The sequence below is a fragment of the Anolis sagrei genome, chromosome 2, assembly GCF_037176765.1.
Source record: "Anolis sagrei isolate rAnoSag1 chromosome 2, rAnoSag1.mat, whole genome shotgun sequence".
Classification (NCBI taxonomy): domain Eukaryota; kingdom Metazoa; phylum Chordata; class Lepidosauria; order Squamata; family Dactyloidae; genus Anolis; species Anolis sagrei.
Genome location: NC_090022.1, coordinates 1,272,457 through 1,291,425, shown reverse-complemented (window position 1 = coordinate 1,291,425; position 18,969 = coordinate 1,272,457). Strand labels below are relative to the sequence as shown.

Genomic DNA, 18,969 nt, shown 5'->3' with positions numbered 1-18,969 from the left:
CAGAATACAACAAATTCCAAAAAAGGGTGACAGGTACATGGCTAGAGGCCAACATTCTAACCGAGGGGCCACAGAGCCAAGACGTGAGAAAAGGCTATAAAGATATGACATTATCTGCTACCAAAGAGCTATCCTTTTTCAGAACACTTTTATCCAGAGATCTCACCTGCTGCTCCTTTCAGCAAACCTCCACAGATCATCCTAGACGCCTATGAAGGAGTTCTTATGGTGGAGGCTAGGTGAACCCCTTCGGAGTTTGCTGCAATACTGAGAAAAATCCCCTTCTCAGTGAGACCTGCTCCCAGTAGCCGCAGACCAAGGGGTCCTCAAACTAAGGCCCGGGGGCCGGATACGGCCCTCCAAGATCATTTACCCAGCCCTCGCTCAGGGTCAACCTAAGTCTGAAACGACTTGAAAGTACGCAAAAACAACAACAATCCTATCTCATCAGCCAAAAGCAGGCCAACACTTCCCATTGAAAAACTAATAAGTTTATATTTGTTAAAATTGTTCTTCATTTTAATTATTGTATGATTTTAAGTGTTTTGCACTACAAATAAGGTATGTCCAGTGTGCATAGGAATTCATTCATTTTAAAAATATATATAATCTGGCCCTCCAACAGTTTGGGGACTGTGACCTGGCACTCTGTTTAAAAGGTTTGAGGACCCCTGCTGTAGATCATGGTAGAGAGAGAGAGCCAGGTGCCGGCCTTCCTCTTTCCTTCCAATATTTATTTAAAGAGAGCTCAGAAACTGAAAGGCAGGCCTCCTCCAGCGGCGCATGAGTTCCGTGATGTTTAATGTATGCTGAACATTCTCTACAGCTCTTTCCACATTCCGTGCATTTATATGGCTTCTCCACTATGTGGCTCCTTCGGAAGGAATCTAGATAGTTAATCTGACTACAGATAGTTAATCTCCACATTCTATGCATTTCTATGGCTTCTGTACTGTGTGAGTCATTTGGTAGGTACGCAGATTTTAACTCTGACTGAAGATCTTTCCACATTCCATGGAGTTATGTGGCTTTTCCCCTGTGTGGGTCCTTTGATGGGAACATAGAGTGTCTCTGCGACTGAAGCTTTCTCCACATTCCATGCATTTATGTGGCCTCTCCCCCGTGTGGGTCCTTTGATGGGAACATAGACTGTCGTTGCGACTGAAACTTTCTCCACATTCCATGCATTTATGTGGCTTCCCCCGTGTGCTTCCTTTGATGGGAACGTAGATGTCCACTCTGAGTGAAGCTTTCTCCACATACCATGCATTTATGTGGCTTCTCCCCTGTGTGGATCCTTTGATGGGAACGTAGAGTGCCACTCTGACTGAAGCTTTCTCCACATTCCATGCATTTATGTGGCCTCTCCCCTGTGTGGGTCCTTTGATGGATACGCAGACTTGAACTGTGACTGAAGCTCTTTCCACATTCCATGCAGTTATGTGGCTTCTCCCCTGTGTGGATCCTTTGATGGGAACGTAGAGTGCCACTCTGACTGAAGCTTTCTCCACATTCCATGCATTTATGTGGCCTCTCCCCCGTGTGGGTCCTTTGATGGATACGCAGACTTGAACTGTGACTGAAGCTCTTTCCACATTCCATGCAGTTATGTGGCTTCTCCCCTGTGTGGGTCCTTTGATGGGAACGTAGACCGTCACTGCGACTGAAGCTTTCTCCGCATTCTCTGCATTTATGTGGCTTCTCCCCCGTGTGGGTCCTTTGATGGGAACGTAGACTACCACTCTGACTGAAACTTTCTCCACATTCCATGCATTTATATGGCTTCTCCCCTGTGTGGGTCCTTTGATGGGAACGAAAACTGTGTCTCCGACTGAAGTTTTTTCCACATTCCATGCATGTATATGGCTTCTCCCCTGTATGGGTCCTTTGATGGGAACGTAGAGGGTCTCTGCGACTGAAGCTTTTCCCACAGTCCATGCATTTATATGGCTTCTCCCCTGTGTGGATCCTTTGATGCGAACATAGAGTGCCACTCTCACTGAAGCTTTCTCCACATTCCATGCATTTATGTGGCCTTTCCCCTGTGTGGACCCTTTGATGGATACGCAGACTTGAACTGTGTCTGAAGCTCTTTCCACATTCCATGCAGTTATGTGGCTTTTCCCCTGTGTGGATCCTTTGATGGGAATGTAGACCGTCACTGCGACTGAAGCTTTCTCCACATTCCAAGCATTTATAAGGCTTCTCCCCTGTGTGGGTCCTTTGATGGCTACGCAGTCTGTTATGCTGACTGAAGTTCTTTCCACATTCCATGCATGTATATGGCTTCTCCCCAGTGTGGGTCCTAAGATGGGAATGTAGAGTGCAACTCTGACTGAAGCTTTCTCCACATGCCATGCATTTATGTGGCCTCTCCCCTGTGTGGGCCCTTTGATGGATACGCAGACTTGAACTGTGACTGAAGATCTTTCCACATTCCATGCAATTATGAGGCTTTTCCCCTGTGTGCTTCCTTTGATGGGAACGTAGAGTGCCACTGCGACTGAAGCTCTTTCCACATTCCATGCATTTATATGGCTTCTCCCCTGTGTGCTTCCTTTGATGGTAACATAAACTGCCACTCTGACTGAAGCATTTTCCACATTCCATGCATTTATATGGCTTCTCCCCTGTGTGGATCCTTTGATGGGAATGTAGACGGTCACTCTGACTGAAGCATTTTCCACATTCCATGCATTTATAAGGCTTCTCCCCTGTGTGGGTCCTTTGATGGGTATGCAGTTGGTTATGCTGACTGAAGTTCTTTCCACATTCCATGCATGTATATGGCTTCTCCCCTGTGTGGGCCCTTTGATGGATACGCAGACTTGAACTGTGACTGAAGCTCTTTCCACATTCCATGCAGTTATGTGGCTTCTCCCCTGTGTGGATCCTTTGATGGGAACGTAGAGTGCCACTCTGACTGAAGCTTTCTCCACATTCCATGCATTTATATGGCTTCTCCCCTGTGTGGGTCCTTTGATGGGAACGTAGATTTCCACTCGTACAGAAGCTTTCTCCACATTCCATGCATTTATATGGCTTCTCCCCTGTGTGGGTCCGTTCATGTACAGTAAGAGAACATTTCCAATCAAATTGTTTTCCACATTCCATACACTGATGTAACTTCTCTCCTGTGTCTGATCTAGCATTGGAAAGCAGGGGACTTGCCATTCTTTTATATTTATAATTCAAATATTATGTCAAGCGTTCACAGATATAACCTCCTGAACAGCACCGTTTTTGTATTACTGTAGCCTTCTGCTCACTTTCCCAAGCCTCTTTTTTTTCAGCACAATCTTATCTTCCGCCCTTTAATTGCACAGGTATGTAGCTTGAAATATAGTTTTCTACTACTTATTTTTTGTTGTGATTGCGGTGTATCTTGAAGTCACTTTGAACTGACAGCACTCCTCGGGCAAAGCTCTCACAAGGTCTTCTTCGCAGAACTTGTTCAGAAGTTACCTGCCAGACAAATGAGAGGAAAATGTCTTCAGGAATTGAACAGAGAAAGATCTCATGGAACATGAAGAGGAAGTCTAGTGCTGTAGCAAACCAAGAGGAAGAGGGAAGCTGCCCATTGCCTGGTGACAAATACTTTAACACCTGCACAACAACAAACAGGTACCCTCCTCAGGTACAAAGGGGACGGGGCCACAAGATTCTCTTTCTTTGGTTTCTTACACTGCCAGGTGTTCAGGGAGGGGCCTTTATAATTCTCAGCCAAGGAGGTCCTGGGTCTCTCTCAATTGCAAACTCTAGAATCCTGCAGGAAAGAGGCACAGGACTTCAAAGGGGAAGCACACTCTTCTCCTCCTTGGAAGGCCAGGTGCTAACTTTTCTGAGGTTGCAGGGATTCTTCCTCCGCAGGGCTTTTTGGGCCTTCTCCTTTTGAGTCCACCCTCCCCTCCTGTCTTTGCCGGCCCCTCCACCCTCCTCTTCCTGCCTCCCGAAGGCATTGGCATCCATACCGCCCTTCCTTTGCTCATGAATGGGGAGCGGTGGATGGGTTGCAGCCACCCCAGGCTTCACGTGTTACCTCCAGCTCCACAGTGTGGTGTGTCTGTTTTGAAAAATGTGTTTCTTAAAAACATGAGCTTGTGTTCCTGAAACACAATTGTTAGGTGTTACTATTTTAACATTTTCTTATTAATGGTCTATGAATGGCAATTTATTTAAAAGGAAAGACATTATAATGCAGACCTCAAGCCTGGAATTGCATCAACCTCTGCACCAGGTGGGCTTTGGAAAGAAGGGCAGCACATAATGGAGAGATCGCAGAAGGCCCTTTTAGTTTCCATGGGTGCTCATATTTATACAGGATTCATTTCCATGGAACATTGCTTTTACCTGCACCCTCCCTTTTTATACATCATTTTAAAAAGGGGAGGGGGAGAAAAATAGTGGGGGGGGGGAGACAGGTGACCTCCAGTCTCTCCCAATCTAGTAACAAAGAAAGCTAATATGATGCGCCTCACCCTCTAGACCTCTCTATATTTACTCATTTCTCATATTACATTTCCCTTTTCAATGCTTATTCCAGAAATCTTTGCCTCACCTTTTATGTCCCTTAACAATATTTTAAGAACTCATGTAAATAGAAGAGGTTACAGTCAGCCTGGGAGAAGTTAAAAAGGGGATTTTCCATTTAAAGTAAAGAAGAAGTTATTGAAGACAGTTGCCTGTCCTTCGTGGGCAAGATTATTTATTTATTTATTTATTTAGAACTTTTATATACCGGTCTTCTCACCTCCAACGAGGGACTCCGTGTGGTCAAAAGCCATTGCCTCACTCATCAAATGCCAGATTCCAAAGCCAGGTTTTCACCAACTTTCTAAAGGTCAGTTCTAATCTCCAATGGGATTTACCAGTATCTGGCCACTTGGAGTGCTTCTGGTGTTGCTGCAAGAAGGTCCTCTATTGTGCATGTGGCAGGGTTCGGAAAACACCCAACTAGTTCAGCGGGAGGCAGCCAGACTGCTCACCGGAGCGTCATACAGAGAGCATACCACCTCCCTGTTGTGTCAGCTCCACTGGCTACCGATCCAGTTCCGAGCACAATTCAAAGTGCTGGTTCTGACCTACAAAACTCTATACGGTTCCGGCCCAGTGCATCTGTCCGAACAGATCTCCCTCTACGTCCCACCCCGGAGTCTAAGGTCTTCTGGGGAGGCCCTGCTCTCGACCCTGCCTCTATCACAAGTGAGATTGGCGGGGACAAGGAGCAGGGCTTTCTCGGTGGTGGCCCCACCTGTGGAATTCACTCCCTGGGGAAATTAGATCTGCAACATCGCTCCTTTCCTTTAGGAAAAAACTGAAAACATGGATTTGGGAGGCAGGCATTTGGATAATCGGGCAGATAAAAGGACTTGACAATGATTAGGAAATGATTAATGGAATAGAACTATGGAACTCTGAAAGACGAAGCACTGAGCATGAGAATAGTTTTTTTATAGTTTTTATATATGACATGTTATGTACTGATTGTTTTTAACTGCAATAATTGTTTTAGCCATGGTTTTGTATATTATGTGTAATTTGTATAGGCATCAAATTGTGCCTTCTTTGTAAGCCGCCCTGGGTCCCCCTTGGGGGTTGAGAAGGGCGGGGTAAAAGTAACCAAAATAAATAAATAATGTTAATTGCAGCAATAATATGTTTAATGTATTGTCGAAGGCTTTCATTGCCGGAATCACTGTGTTGTTGAAGGTTTTTCCGGGCTATATGGCCATGTTCTGGAGGCATTTTCTCCTGACGTTACGCCTGCATCTATGGCAAGCCTCAGAGGTAGTGAGGATGCTTGCCATAGATGCAGGCGAAATGTCAGGAGAAAATGCCTCCAGAACATGGCCATATAGCCCGGAAAAACCTACAACAACCCAATAATATGTTTCATGCTTATGTCTATGTTTGATGTGTTTATAGTTTTAACGTTTTTTATCTACAGTTATATGTTATTGATTTAGATATGTGATATTATATATATATATATATATATATATATGAGGTATTGAATTTGCCATTTATTACGTTGTAAACCGCTTTGAGTCCTCCCAGGGGTGGGAAAAGCGGGATAGATATGTAGTTAATAAATAATTAAAACCTATTTCTACACAATGCGCCCTTGAGAGACACACCAGCAAAGGCGAAACACCCACCCCATGTCCCCAAGGAATAAAGGATAGAAAGAAGGAAAGAAGGAAGTAAGGAGGGGAGGGTAAAGGAAGGAAAAGGGAAGGAAGGAAGGGGAGAGAAGAGAAGGAAGGGAGGAAGGAAAGAAGGAAGGAAGGGGAGGGAGGGAGGGCAGGAGAAAGGATGGAAAAAAGGAAGTATAGAAGGAAGAAAGGAAGGAGGGGAGGGAGAAGGAAGGGAGGCAGGGGAGGGGAAAGGAAGGAAAAAGGAAGGAAGGAGAGAGAAGAGAAGGGAGGAAAGAAGGAAGGAAGGGGAGGGAGGGCAGGAGAAAGGATGGAAAAAAGGAAGTATAGAAGGAAGGAAGGTTGGAAGGAAGGAAGGAGGGGAGGAAGGGAAGGGGGAAGGAAGGAATAAAGGATAGAAGGAAGGAAAGAAGGAAGGAAGGAGGGGAGGGAGAAGGAAGGGAGGGGAGGGGAAAGGAAGGAAAAAAGGAAGGAAGGAAGGAAGGAAGGAAGGAAGGAAGGAAGGAAGGAAGGAAGGGGAGAGAATAGAAGGGAGGAAAGAAGGAAGGAAGGGGAGGGAGGGCAGGAGGAAAGGATGGAAAAAAGGAAGTATAGAAGGAAGGAAGGAAGGAAGGAAGGGAGAAAGGGAAGGGGGAAGGAAGGAATAAAGGATAGAAGGAAGGAAAGAAGGAAGTAAGGAGGGGAGGGAGAAGGGAGGGAGGGAGGGGAGGGGAAAGGAAGGAAAAAAGGAAGGAAGGAAGGAAGGGGAGAGAAGAGAAGGGAGGGAGGGAGGAAAGAAGGAAGGGGAGGGAGGACAGGAGAAAGGATGGAAAAAGGAAGTATAGAAGGGAGGAAGGAAGGGGATGTGGAGAGGGAGAGGGAGTCCCCAATGAGTGCGGAGCTGGCCTGGCTGGGGAACCGGCCTCAAGAACACGGGGGGGACTCCACGGCCTGGCTGGGGAACGAAGAAGGAGCTCACCTCACGACTCAGGGCCGGCTCCGAGGAGAGAGAAGATCCCCAAGAGCCAAAGATGGCGGAGGGATTGGGCTCCCCCTTCTTCCGGAAGTGGGCTCAGAAGGAAGTGCGTCACCGCCTCCTCCCCTCCCTCCCGAGCACTTCCTCCTGCCTCTCTGGGAGGCGGAGGCCTCCCTCTCGCTCTACTTCCGCCCGGTCTAAAGATGGCGGCCGCGGAGCAGCTGCCCCAAGGAAGGCGGGGCCTGTGCGTCCAAACAGTAGGATTGTGGCTGCAAAGGGAGAGCCAGCCAGCCAGAGAAGAGGCTGAGTGGGTTGGCATTCCTTTTCTCCCTTTCCTTCCTTCCTTCTATACTTCCTTTCCCCTCCCCTCTCTCTCTCCCTCCCTCCCCTTCCTTCCTTCCTTTTTTCCTTCCTTTCCCCTCCCCTCTCTTCCTTCTCCCTCCCTTCCTTCTATCCTTCCTTATTTCCTTCCTTACCCCTCCCCACTCTCGTTTCCTTCCTTCCTTCCTTTCCCCTTCCCTCCCACTCCTCCCCTCCCTCCTTCCTTTCTTCATTCCTTCCTTCCTTCTATCCTTCCTTATTTCTTTCCATTCCCCTTCCCACTCTCCTTTCCTTCCTCCCCCCTTCCACTCCTCCCCTCCTTCCTTCCTTCCTTCCTTCCTTCCTTCCTTCCTTCCTTCCATACTTCCTTTTTTCCACTTTCTCCTACCCGCCCTCCCCTTCCTTCCTCCCTTCTCTTCTCTCCCCTCCCTCCCTTCCTTTTTCCCCTCCCCTCCCTTCCTTCTCCCTCCCCTCTTTCCTTCCTTCCTCCCTTCCTTCTCTTCACTCCTCTTCCTTCCTTCCTTTTTCCACCTCCCCTTCCTTCCTTCCTTCCTTCTCCCTCCCCTCCTTCCTTTCTCCCTTCCTTCCCTCCCTCCCTCCTTCGTTCCTTCCCTCTTTTCTTCCGTCCTTCCTTCCTTCTATCCTTCCTGATTTCCTTCCTTCCCCCTCCCCTCCTTTCCTTACTTCTTCCTTTCTTTCTTCCTTCCTTCCCTCCCTCCCCCCCTCCTTCTGTCCTTCCTTCCTTCTGTCCTTCCTTATTTCCTTCCATTCCCCTTCCCTCTCTCCTTTCCTTCCTCCCCCCTTCCACTCCTCCCCTCCTTCCATACTTCCTTTTTTCCACTTTCTCCTACCCGCCCTCCCCTTCCTTCCTCCCTTCTCTTCTCTCCCCTCCCTCCCTTCCTTTTTTCCCCTCCCCTCCCTTCCTTCTCCCTCCCCTTTCCTTCCTTCCTTCCTTCCTTCCTCCCTTCCTTCTCTTCACTCCTCTTCCTTCCTTCCTTTTTCCACCTCCCCTCCCTTCCTTCCTTCCTTCTCCCTCCCCTCCTTCCTTTCTCCCTTCCTTCCCTCCCTCCCTCCTTCGTTCCTTCCCTCTTTCCTTCCGTCCTTCCTTCCTGATTTCCTTCCTTCCCCCTCCCCTCCCTTCCTTACTTCTCCCTTTCTTTCTTCCTTCCTTCCCTCCCCCCCTCCTTCTGTCCTTCCTTCCTTCTGTCCTTCCTTATTTCCTTCCTTCCCCCTCTCCTCCCTTCCTTCCTTCCTTCCTTCCTTCCTTCTATCCTTCCTTATTTCCTTCCTTCTCCCTCCCCTCCTTCCTTCCTTCCCTCCCCCTTCCTTATTTCCTTCCTTCCCTTCCCCTCCCTTCCTTTCTTCAATCCTTTATTCCTTCCTTCCCCCTTCCCTTCCTCCTTTCCCCTCCTTCCTACCTTCCTTCCTTCTATACTTCCTTTTTTCCATCCTTCCTCCTGCCCTTCCTGCCTTCCTTCCCTTCTCTCCCTTTCCTTCCTTCCTTTTTCTTTTCCCCTCCCCTCCCTAACTTCCTTCCTTCTCCTCCTTCCTTCCTTCCTCCCTCCCTCCTCAGAGTCCCCTCCCTCCCTCTCTCCTCCCCCCTCCTGGGACTCCATCACCCAGAATCCCCGACCTTGGCTCAAGGCAGCTGAGGCTTCTGGGAGTTGAGGTGAGCAAGGGGGAGGGCTGGGGCCTGGGAATCCCCTCTGCAGAGACTGGGGGGAATGCCCCCCTTGGACTACAACTCCGAACGTTCCAGCAGAAGGCCCTCGAACAAGGTCAAGGATGAATTGGAGTCCCAGAGAAAGGAGTCTCCCAAGCCTGAAGGCAAAGTCCTCTTCCTCATGGCATCCTAAAGGAACAGGGATCACCTGCCTGCCCTGGCTTGACCATGTTCAGGCCACTTTGAATGGCAGGCTGCCATTTAGTTTCCAAGCAAAGTATAAGGTGTTGGTATCAACCTTCAAAGCCATAGATGCCTCCAAGGTCATGTGGCCACTGGCATGACTGCAAGTAGTGCCGTTCCCTTCCCTCCAAAGCGGTACCTATTCATCTACTCACATCAGCATGCTTTCGAACTGCTAGGTTGGCAGAAGCTGGGACTAACAACCAGAGCTCACCCCATCCCACGGATTTGAACCGCCGACCTTCTGGTCAGCAAATTCTAGAGCTTAGCTGTTTAACCCGCTGCTGTTGAAGTTGAACATGACCCCCCCCCCCATAAAAATAGTAACTTATAGTTTTGCTAAGGACAAGGACACCAGATTGGATAATAAGGGTTTAGCCATGGTCAATTTGTCAAGACACTTAACAACAACAAGGACCCTTCCCTTGTTAGATAGTGTGTACATTTAATCAAGGTTTTATGTCCTATGTTTCATATATAGCAGAAGGTAACACATTTATTACTGAGAAACCACCTCCCTTTACACTTATGTACTCTCTTGAACTTCCATGGGACTCTGGTGGGAGGGATAAGTGGGTATGTTTTCTGTATCATGATTTCTATATTTCTCCCTGTGTATCTGACCTTTTCCTGACCCTTTTGCCCTGTTCCCTTTTATTGAAAAAATGTATAAAAATGTAAGAAGCCACCCCCTGTGACCCTGGAAGGAGGAAATACTCAGTTGAAAAGAACCTTATCAAAAGACATTCTTTGCATGGACAATAACAATGGATCGTGACCCCTGGGGCTCAGAGTTGGGCCCCCCATCAGAGACGGTCACTTGGCCTTGATGATCATATCTCTATACGATAAAAGAGGCCTTTGGACAGCCACACTTTGTCCTGATCTGTTACTCATTTAATTCTTCCTCAGTTGAAACTTCAGCCAGATTTCCTCATTGTTCCCATATCTCAGCCCCAAGAAAATCCGGATCTGGCAAGCTTGCCAGACATCAACGTTTATTGCCCTCAATCAAAGACTATAGAATTGGCCGGTTTGCGGGCCCCCGGGACTCACTGACCGCTTGGACACTTCCTATCTTCATAATCCTCTCAAGAATCAATTGTTTCCCTCTCGTCCCCCCTCCTTCTCTCCTGATTCGTTGGGAAGCTGAGGCACCAACTGCAACCATACCTCGTGACGTCTGACTTGACCATTTATTTATTTATTTATTTTGCTTACTTATACCCCGCCCTTCTCACCCCGAGGGGGACTCAGGGTGGCTTACAGGGAAGGCACAATTAGATGCCTAAATCACACAATGAACAATACAAATACAACAATTCAATAGTCAAATTAAAACATCAATACATAATAACATAATAAAGTAATAAAACAATCTCATGTCAGAGTCCATATAACAGTGTCCATGTATCCATTCATTCCATTTGTTCTCGTCTATTGTCAGGTCCTTAAGTTAGTTGTCAGAATGACCAAAAGCTTGGTCCCACAACCAGGTCTTCAGTTTTTTCCTAAACGCTAGGAGGGAAGTTGCCGATCTAATCTCCCCGGGGAGTGAGTTCCACAGGTGGGGGGCCACCACCGAGAAGGCCCTGCTCCTCGTCCCCGCCAGCCTCACTTGTGACAGTGGCGGGGTCAAGAGCAGGGCCTCCCCAGAAGATCTTAAGCTACGAGGTGGGATGTAGAGGGAGATCCATTCGGACAAATACACTAAGGAGCTCCACTGGCTGCCATTTAATTTCCGGTCCGAATTCAAGGTGCGGGTTATCACCTATAAAACCCTAAACAGTTGCCTACCTTCGTGACCGTATCTCCCTCCATGAACCAACTCGGGCCCTCCGTTCTTCTGGGGAGGCTCTTCTTTCGCCCTTGCCAGTCTCACAGACTTGTCTGGTGAGTACAAGGGAGAGAGCTTTTTCCTCTGTGGCTCCCCAACTCTGGAACTCACTACCTAGAAAGATTAGGAAAGCCCCTACCCTAGAAACCGTTAAAAAGAACCTCAAAACCTGGCTCTTCCACTGCGCATTTGGTGAATAGATTTACATCCTCATACCAGTGTTTAGCTTCAAAACACTTTTTTGTTATTGGAGTACATTCCCTCCTATGGGAAAGCTTGGCTCCATAACCTCGACTATAATGAGCTCTCCCCCGCAAATAATCTCTCTCTGTTTTATCTCGCCTGAGTTTTTAATCTGTTCTTAATCCACTTTTCTTTTATCCATTACATGTAGCTTGCCCATGTGATTGTGATTGTGTTTATTGTAATCATATATTGCTATGTCGTCATTTGTTTTATGTAATTGCATTATTATTTTTTATTATTTGCGTTTTCGGTTTTATTTTATGTAATTGTTGTTTTGGGCTTGGCTTCATGTAAGCTGCACCGAGTCCCCATCGAGGAGATGGTGGCAGGGTATAAATAAAGTTTATGATTATTATTAGAGTGCTCACTAACGCTTCCTCTTCCTCTTGGAAAGAAGTGACAAGTGGAGTGCCGCAGGGTTCCCCCCTGGGCCCGGTCCTGTTCAACATCTTTATTAATGACTTAGATGAAGGGCTAGAAGGCATGATCATCAAGTTTGCAGACGACACCAAATTGGGAGGGAGAGCCAATACTCCAGAGGACAGGAGCAGGATTCAAAACGATCTTGACAGATTAGAGAGATGATGGGCCAAAACTAACACAATGAAGTTCAACAGTGACAAATGCAAGATACTCCACTTTGGCAGAAAAAATGAAATGCAAAGATACAGAATGGGGGACAATGCCTGGCTCGAGAGCAGAACGTGTGAAAAAGATCTTGGAGTCCTCGTGGGGAGGAAGGGGAACATGACCCAACAATGTGACGTGGCGGCAAAAAAAGCCAATGGGATTTTGGCCTGCATCAAGAGGAGCATAGTGTCTAGATCTAAGGAAGTAATGCTACCCATGCTCTATTCTGTTTTGGTTAGACCACATCTGGAATATTGTGTCCACTTCTGGGCACCACAATTCAAGAGAGATATTGACAAGCTGGAATGTGTCCAGAGGAGGGCGACTAAAATGATCAAGGGTCTGGAGAACAAGCCCTATGAGGAGCGGCTTAAGGAACTGGGCGTGTTTAGCCTGAAGAAGAGAAGGCTGAGAGGGGATATGATAGCCAGGTATAAATATGTGAGAGGAAGCCACAGGGAGGAGGGAGCAAGCTTGTTTTCTGCTTCCTTGGAGACTAGGAGACAGAACAATGGCTTCAAACTACAAGAGAGGAGATTCCATCTGAACACGAGGAAGACCTTCCTGACTGGGAGAGCCGTTCAGCAGTGGAACTCTCTGCCCCGGAGTGTGGTGGAGGCTCCTTCTTTGGAAGCTTTTAAGCAGAGGCTGGATGGCCATTTGTCAGGGGTGATTTGAATGCAATATTCCTGCTTCTTGGCAGAAGGGGGTTGGACTGGATGGCCCATGAGGTCTCTTCCAACTCTTTGATTCTATGATTCTATGATTATTGTATTTATTTTATTTATTTAGAGCATTTATATTCCACCCTTCTCCTCACCCCGCAGGGGACTCAGGGCGGATTACAATGTACACATATACGGCAAACATTCAATGCCAATTAGACATACAATGTATATACACACACACAGAGGCTATTTAACGTTTTCTGGCCGCCAGGGGAGCTGTCGTTTTCATCGTCCATCTGTGACACTGATGAAGTACTTCCGCATTCCCCGCATGCTTTTGCTGGAGTCTTTTTAATGGCCTCGTAAATTAGTTAAATTACCCTCCCCACACAAGGTGGTACCTAATTTTCCTACTTGACAGATGCAACTGTCTTTCGGGTTGAAAAGGTCGACAACAAGCTACACAATTGGTTGGAAGCTCACTCCGACCCGGGCTGGCTTCGAACTCATGACCTTTTGGTCAGAAGTGATCTTAATGCAGCTGACACTCAGACAGCTGCGCCACAATCCCGGCCCATGAGGTCTCATCCAACTCTATGATTCTCAAGTCTACAAGCTGAACAAGCAAGTATATAATCCTCTAATGACTATTCATGTGACATATGACTAGTGCAGGTTTTTTTTTCTGCCAGGAGCGACTTGAGAAACTGCAAGTCGCTCCTGGTGTGAGAGAACTGGCCATCTGCAAGGACGTTGCTGAGGTGTTCCTGCAAGTATCTCTGCAGATCTTAGAAAACTATTTATTGATTTAAGGCATTATTATTATTTTATTATTATTATTATTTACTTTGCTTCTATACGGCTGTATCTCAAGCCCGAAGGCGACTCACAGCGGTTCACAAACAGTAAAAACAGTAGAAACAGCAGTGGCTCCATACAACATAGAACATACAACATAGAACAGTGTAATTTGGAATGACACTGGAATGAACTAGGACTACGAATTTCGGCTATGACCCCAGGACTTGACGAAGCGGATTTTTAGTATAAGTATATGTTATGTTGTATGTGTCTGGTTTGTATTGTCGTGATTTACTGTACACTGTCTTCTTTGTTGTTGTTCACCGCCCCGAGTCGCCCTCGGGCTGAGAGGGGCGGTCAATAAATACAAGAAATAAATAAATAATAAATAAACAATTGACTTAACACATTATCCATAAATTACCGATAAGCAATTACAATGCACAATTATTACAAAAAACAACCGTACCCAACCTTCTCATCACCCAAGCGTAGTCCAGGTTCGTCGTCCATTGTTCCATTCCTATGTTCCATTACCAGATTGCACTAAATTACTCAAACGCCTGCACAAACAGCCAGGTCTTCACTTTTTTGCGGAATACCATTAGAGATGGTGCCAGTCTAATGTCCGCAGGAAGGGCGTTCCACAGCCAAGGAGCCACCACCGAGAAGGCCCTATCTCTCGTCCCCGCCAGCCGAGCTTAAGAAGCAGGCGGGATCGAGAGCAGGGTCTCCCCGGAAGATCTCAAAGTCCTGGTGGGTTCATAGGCGGAGATGCAGTCAGATAGGTAGCTTGGGCCGGAACCGTTTAGGGCTTTAAAGGCCAACGCCAGCACTTTGAATTCAGCCCGGTAGCAGATCGGTAGCCAGTGGAGTTGGCGCAACAGGGGGGTTGTATGCTCCCTGCGCTCCGCTCCTGTTAAAATCATGGCTGCCGAGCGTTGGACTAGTTGGAGCTTCCGAGCTGTCTTCAAAGGCAACCCCACGTAGAGAGCGTTGCAGTAGTCTAAACGGGATGTAACCAGAGCGTGGACTACCGTGGCCAAGTCAGACTTCCCAAGGTACGGGCGCAGCTGGCGCACAAGCATTGATGTGCTGACTGATATCCAAACAGGGGATTTGTAGCATGGAGTTAGGGTAATTATTTATTATATTTATTATGAATTGCACCAAAATATAGCAGACACCAAGAACTGGGAAGCCCTGGCCCTTGAGTGTTCTAACTGGAGGTCAGCAGTGACCAGCAGTGCTGCGGAATTCAAAGAGGCATGAATGGAGGGCGAAAGGGAGAGGCGTGCCCAGAGGAAGGCAAGTAAGTAAGTAAGTAGCAATCAGCCTGTTTGTGTATGTTTACACACTCTCACACACACACATACATATCAGGGGAGCCTTTCTGGACTGCAGGAAAACACCAGCCAAGCCCTCCCTCTCAATAATTATATTATTATTGAGAGCTGACTTTTGGTGCCTTTTTTTACATGCTTCCAAGCCTTCTCTTTGCCCAAGGAAACCCTACACACCTCCATAAATTATAATAAATATTATTATAACATTGATATAATGAATTATTATGTTGCATTATTATTTAAAGTATATTATTATTATTATTACGTTGAGACCTGACTTTTGGTGCTTTTCTTTACACGCTTCCAAGGGGCAGCTTTCTCTTTGCCCAAGGAAACCCTACACACCTGCATAAATAATAATAAATATTATTATAATATTGATATAATATATTATATTACATTATTATTTAAAGTATATTATTACTATTATTATTATTATTATTATTATTATTATTATGTTGAGACCTGGCTTTTGGTGCTTTTCTTTACACGCTTCCAAGGGGCAGCTTTCTCTTTGCCCAAGGAAACCCTACACACCTGCATAAATAATAATAAATATTATTATAATATTGATATAATATATTATATTACATTATTATTTAAAGTATATTATTACTATTATTATTATTATTATTATTATTATTATTATTATGTTGAGACCTGACTTTTGGTGCTTTTCTTTAGGCACTTCCAAGGAGCAGCCTTCTCTTTGCCCAAGGAAACCCTACACACCTGCATAAATAATAATAAATATTATTATAAAATTGATATAATATATTATATTACATTATTATTTAAAGTATATTATTATTATTATTATTATTATTATTATTATGTTGAGACCTGGCTTTTGATGCCTTTCTTTACTTTCTTTTCAATATTGTTACAATATTGATTTAACAAATTATTATATTACATTATTATTTAAAGTATATTATTACTATTATTATTATTATTATTATTATTATTATTATTATTATTATGTTGAGACCTGACTTTTGGTGCTTTTCTTTACGCGCTTCCAAGGGGCGTCCTTCTCTTTGCCCAAGGAAACCCTACGCACCTCCATAAATAATAATAAATATTATTATTATATTGATATAATAAATTATTACATTATTATTTAAAGTATATTATTATTATTATTATTATTATTATTATTATTATTATGTTGAGACCTGGCTTTTGGTGCCTTTCTTTATGTGCTTCCAAGGGCGTCCTTCTCTTTGCCCAAGGAAACCCTACACACCTCCATAAATAACAATAAATATTATTATAATATTGATATAATGAATTATTACATTATTATTTAAAGTATATTATTATTATTATTATTATTATTATTATTATTATGTTGAAACCTGGCTTTTGATGCCTTTCTTTACTTTCTTTTCAATATTATTATAATATTGATTGAACAAATTATTATATTACATTATTATTTAAAGCATATTATTATTATTAGTATTAGTATTATTATTATGTTGAGACCTGACTTTTGGTGCTTTTCTTTACGCGCTTCCAAAGGGCGTCCTTCTCTTTGCCCAAGGAAACCCTACACACCTCCATAAATAATAATAAATATTATTATAATATTGATATAATGAATTATTATATTGCATTATTATTTAAAGTATATTATTATTATTATTATTATTATTATTATTATTATTATGTTTTGATGCCTTTCTTTACTTTCTTTTCAATATTATTATAATATTGATTTAAGAAATTATTATATTGCATTATTATTTAAAGTATATTATTATTATTATTATTATTATTATTATTATTATTATTATTATGTTGAGACATGACATTTGGTGCCTTTCTTTATGTGCTTCCAAGGGGCGGCCTTCTCTTTGCCCAAGGAAACCCTACACACCTCCATAAATAATAATAAATATTATTATAATATTGATATAATAAATTATTACATTATTATTTAAAGTATTATATTATTTATATTATTATTATTATTATTATTATTATTATTATTATTATGTTGAGACCTGGCTTTTGATGCCTTTCTTTACTTTCTTTTCAATATTATTATAATATTGATTTAACAAATTATTATATTACACTATTATTTAAAGTATATTATTATTATTATTATTATTATTATTATTATTATGTTGAGACATGACATTTGGTGCCTTTCTTTACTTTCTTTTCAATATTATTATAATATTGATTTAACAAATTATTATATTACACTATTATTTAAAGTATATTATTATTATTATTATTATTATTATTATTATTATTATTATTATTATTATGTTGAGACCTGGCTTTTGATGCCTTTCTTTACTTTCTTTTCAATATTATTATAATATTGATTTAACAAATTATTATATTACATTATTATTTAAAGTATTTTATTATTATTATTATTATTATTATTATTATTATTATTATTATGTTGAGACCTGGCTTTTGGTGCTTTTCTTTATGTGCTTCTAAGGGGCGGCCTTCTCTTTGCCCAAGGAAACCCTACACACCTCCATAAATAATAATAAATATTATTATAACATAGATATAATAAATTATTATATTGCATTATTATTTAAAGATTATTATTATTATTATTACGTTGAGACCTGGCATTTATTTATTTATTTATTTATTTGGTTTACTTTTACCCCGCCCTTCTCACCCCGAAGGGGACTCAGGGCGGCTTACACATCCAAGGCACAATTCGATGCCCATAACATAGAACAGCAATAAAACAAAATAACACAATTTAACAATCAACAGCAATACATTACATATATACCCGATAAAACCAATAAAAATTTCATACAAACCGAAAGAAACCAATTACTCCTTATTGCCGGTCAATGTTCGCTATCTCATAGTTCAGAGTTTCCTTCCACATTTATCAGTCCTGCCGGTCCTATTTGTCTGGTTGTCCTTACCTAGTTAGCAGATTGCCCGAAGGCCTGGTCCCACAACCACGTCTTTACCTTTCTCCTGAAGGAAAGGAGTGATGTCGATGCCCGGATATCCACTGGGAGCGAGTTCCACAGGTGAGGGGCCACCACTGAGAAGGCCCTGCTCCTCGTCCCCACCAGCCTCGCTTGGGAAAGCGGTGGGGTTGAGAGCAGCGCCCCCTCAGATGATCTTAAATTCCGTGGTGGGACGTAGAGGGAGATACGTTCGGGCAGATACGCTGGACCGGAACCATACAGGGTTTTGTAGGTCAAAACCAGCACCTTGAATTGGGCTTGGAACTGAACCGGCAGCCAGTGGAGCTGACATAGCAGAGGGGTGGTGTGGTCTCTGTATGTCGCCCTGTATGTCCAGCAAGCAGCAACTGGCTGCTGCTCGCTGGACAAGTTGAAGTTTCCAAACCGTCTTCAAGGAAAACCCCACGTAGAGTGCGTTGCAGTAGTCTATTCGGGATGTAACAAGAGCGTGGACCACTGATGCCTTTCTTTACTTTCTTTTCAATATTATTACAATATTGATATAATAAATTATTATATTACATTATTATTTAAAGTATATTATTATTATTATTACTATTATTATTACTATTATTATTACTATTATTATTACTATTATTATTATTATTATGTTGAGACCTGACTTTTGGTACATTTCTTTACGCGCTTCCAAGGAGCAGCCTTCTCTTTGCCCAAGGGAACCCTACACACCTGCATAAATAATAATAAATATTATTATAACATTGATATAATGAATTATTATATTGCATTACTATTTAAAGTATATTATTATTATTATTATTATTATTATTATTATTATTATTATGTTGAGACCTGGCTTTTGGTGCTTTTCTTTACATGCTTCCAAGGGGCGTCCTTCTCTTTGCCCAAGGAAACCCTACACACCTCAATAAATAATAATAAATATTATTATAATATTGATATAATAAATTATTACATTATTATTTAAAGTATATTATTATTATTATTATTATTATGTTGAGACCTGGCTTTTGGTGCTTTTCTTTATGTGCTTCCAATTGCCCAAGGAAACCCTACACACCTCCATAAATAACAATAAATATTATTATAATATTGATATAATGAATTATTACATTATTATTTAAAGTATATTATTATTATTATTATT

The 18,969-nt window shown here is 43.1% G+C and overlaps 2 protein-coding genes across 2 annotated transcripts in view; one reads left to right on the top strand and one right to left on the bottom strand.

The window, feature by feature from the left end:
• LOC132774361 (zinc finger protein 721-like) overlaps positions 1-7,183 on the bottom strand; it is a 38,672-nt gene extending 31,489 nt beyond the window's left edge. Inside the window, exons 1-2 of the mRNA XM_067464993.1 lie at positions 7,114-7,183; positions 1,198-3,465 (exon numbers count right to left, since the gene is read on the bottom strand). Of these exons, the coding sequence (XP_067321094.1) occupies positions 1,198-3,174 (1,977 nt within the window). The 5' untranslated portion in view covers positions 3,175-3,465; positions 7,114-7,183. The remainder of the gene's footprint in view (positions 1-1,197; positions 3,466-7,113) is intronic.
• Positions 1-18,969, top strand: part of LOC132765349 (bromodomain-containing protein 2) — a 463,888-nt gene that overhangs the window by 246,928 nt on the left and 197,991 nt on the right. The gene's annotated exons all lie outside the window — the stretch shown is intronic.